We start from the raw sequence: 2,500 nt of genomic DNA, 5'->3' as shown, positions 1-2,500 counted from the left end.
CTCTCTCTCTCTCTCTCTCTCTCTCTCTCTCTCTCTCTCTCAATCTCATAAAACCCCACAAGAAACCTTTGTTCTTCTTAATCACCTTTTATGGCGAGTTTGATCCTTAAGCAATCTATAATCATACTCCTAATCATATTTTCATCACCAATCTTGAGTTCTCAAGCTCGAATCCTTCGTGCAGGCCGTGTTGCGGCCATGGACAATATGGATAGTCAGGTTCTCCTACGGGAACTCGGGATTGATCTCTCCAAGTTCAAAGGTCATAACGAGAGGCGGTTTTTAGTGGAGTCCGAAAGAGTTTCACCGGGAGGTCCTGATCCACAACACCATTGACTAATCTTTACAGATATATATACTTTATCGGAGATCCAAGCGCAAGTAATTGTCACTGATCCATGCAAGTAATTTATATATCGCCATTATATGCTTTTCTTTTCTTTTTTCATTAATCTTACGTACAATTTTGTTGTATCAAGGTTTTGGTATTCTTGTACCTCCTTATCATACATCAAGCTTTTTCTCTGTGTGTTTTCTTGTGTATCCAATGAGTTACCTTTTATGTAACAGCGATTGGCTTATACTTTTATGTTCCCCGCTTTTTATCGTTTTGAGTTTTACCTTTTCATTTGTAGGGGAAACAAATAAAGATAAGCCTAGAGGAGTTCATTGATATTACGGTTACTTTCTTTGTGATTTGATGGCCAAAATGTTTAATATTAAATCTTAGTACGAAGCGGTGAAGTCGAATATATATGGTAAACTAACTTAAACCAAATGATATGCAATCTAGAAAAAGTGATAAAAGTGGTCGATAATCACAAGACTATGATATTGTAAATACTGTTTGATGCACTCTTACACTGAATATATAAAGTTCGCCGACATCAACTACAGTGTTGGGAAATTTGAGAGGTTCAAATTGTAAACTAATGAACTCGACAAATCAACACATATTCTCCGCAAAAAGATTATTCTCCACGCGCGAATCTATAGATTCATAGATATTATAGTTCTTCATGACTTAATTTGGATGTACTTTAGTATCAATAAATAATATTCTAGCCTTGACATTTTCATATCTGTCTCGGAACGTTCTGCCCACCAGTTGAAACCACATATTATTTAGTGTTTGATGACCTATGGCGACAAGATTGGTAAGTAATATAATATACCTTTTAATTGTCCAAAAAAAAAACCTTTTAATTTGTCCAAAAAGAAAAAGAAAACGTTNTAAAAAAAAAAAAAAAAAAAAAAAAAAAAAAAAAAAAAACAAGAAAATAAGAAGTTCTTCTTGACCTTTTAATCTCAACTGGCCGATTGGAACGATAAATTCAGAATCTGGAGACCAGTCTAGTCAAGATGTTATATTTCTAACTAAAATATGCGACTTATACAACCTTGTCAATAACTAATGAACCGTTGATAAATCTATGATCTAAATGGATATGATTAATTTTAACACATTAAGTTTTTAGACAACCACAATGAATTTTTCTTTTGAAGAAGAAGAAGCAAAAACCGTGTATCGCGCTCACAGAGCTCCTATACTTTTTTCAATAATTCCTTACTTTTATTGTTATTTACATAAACATGTCATTCAAATATTATGAGCCAATATTTATTTCTATTAGTTTTTTAAATATGAAAGATTTTATCAACTATTAAATCCGAAAATATATTTAATTATCATTTTCATAACCTATTTACTTATCAAAAATAAATTATATTTTACAAACAAGAAAAAAAACTATTCATTTATTTATCACTTTTATCGTTTTTCTCATTGTATTTTTAAACTTATGATTAGTTTAAATTAAATCAATTAGTTTAAAAATATTGTTTTATCTATTTAATGGTATAGTGATATAGACAATAATTTGAAACATAAAATATGTGAATTTGATTTGTAGAAATACAAAAAGACATCAAAACTTTCTACACACACCTCAAAATTCTTTTCCAAGTTCAAATATTTCACGGGTGAAACGTATTTTACAGAAAATAAACGCAAATTTGAATAAACGAAAAAAATTTTAGTTACATATTTTGTTTTATACAAACGAATCTTAAATCTCAAGTAATAATTTACTTATAATATTTTATTTAAATTGATTTATTTCGCACATAGTGCCGGTTGATACCTAGTAATTATTATTGGAATATATGAATCAAAGATTATATTGAACATAGCAGCAACTGCACCAAGATTCAGAAAATGGGCCTGATACCACTTGTTATAGATTAAATGGGCCTTATTTACCAGGAACATAAATGTTTAATAATCCATTTAGTTAGTAAACCCACTTCTCTAACAACAGGGCACACACAACAAAACAATATATACACCCACTACTGTACTTCTATTCTATATATATCGTCGGGAACAATATTTTCTAATGTAAAATCGATCCTCTGTGAAGAACTTTTTCTTCGAGAAAAAAATAAAAATAATATAGTTTCTATCTTTTAATTTTGGTCTTAAATGCATTGAATAAGG

At 30.0% G+C, this 2,500-nt stretch overlaps 1 protein-coding gene across 1 annotated transcript; it reads left to right on the top strand.

The window, feature by feature from the left end:
- On the top strand, positions 28 to 543 carry LOC104700363 (CLAVATA3/ESR (CLE)-related protein 6-like). Its single transcript, XM_010415882.2, has one exon. The coding sequence runs from the start codon at positions 91 to 93 to the stop codon at positions 334 to 336; it is 246 nt and encodes an 81-aa protein (XP_010414184.1). The 5' UTR covers positions 28 to 90; the 3' UTR covers positions 337 to 543.

The sequence above is a fragment of the Camelina sativa genome, chromosome 7 (assembly GCF_000633955.1).
Source record: "Camelina sativa cultivar DH55 chromosome 7, Cs, whole genome shotgun sequence".
Classification (NCBI taxonomy): domain Eukaryota; kingdom Viridiplantae; phylum Streptophyta; class Magnoliopsida; order Brassicales; family Brassicaceae; genus Camelina; species Camelina sativa.
This window is presented reverse-complemented; position numbering and strand designations above follow the sequence as displayed.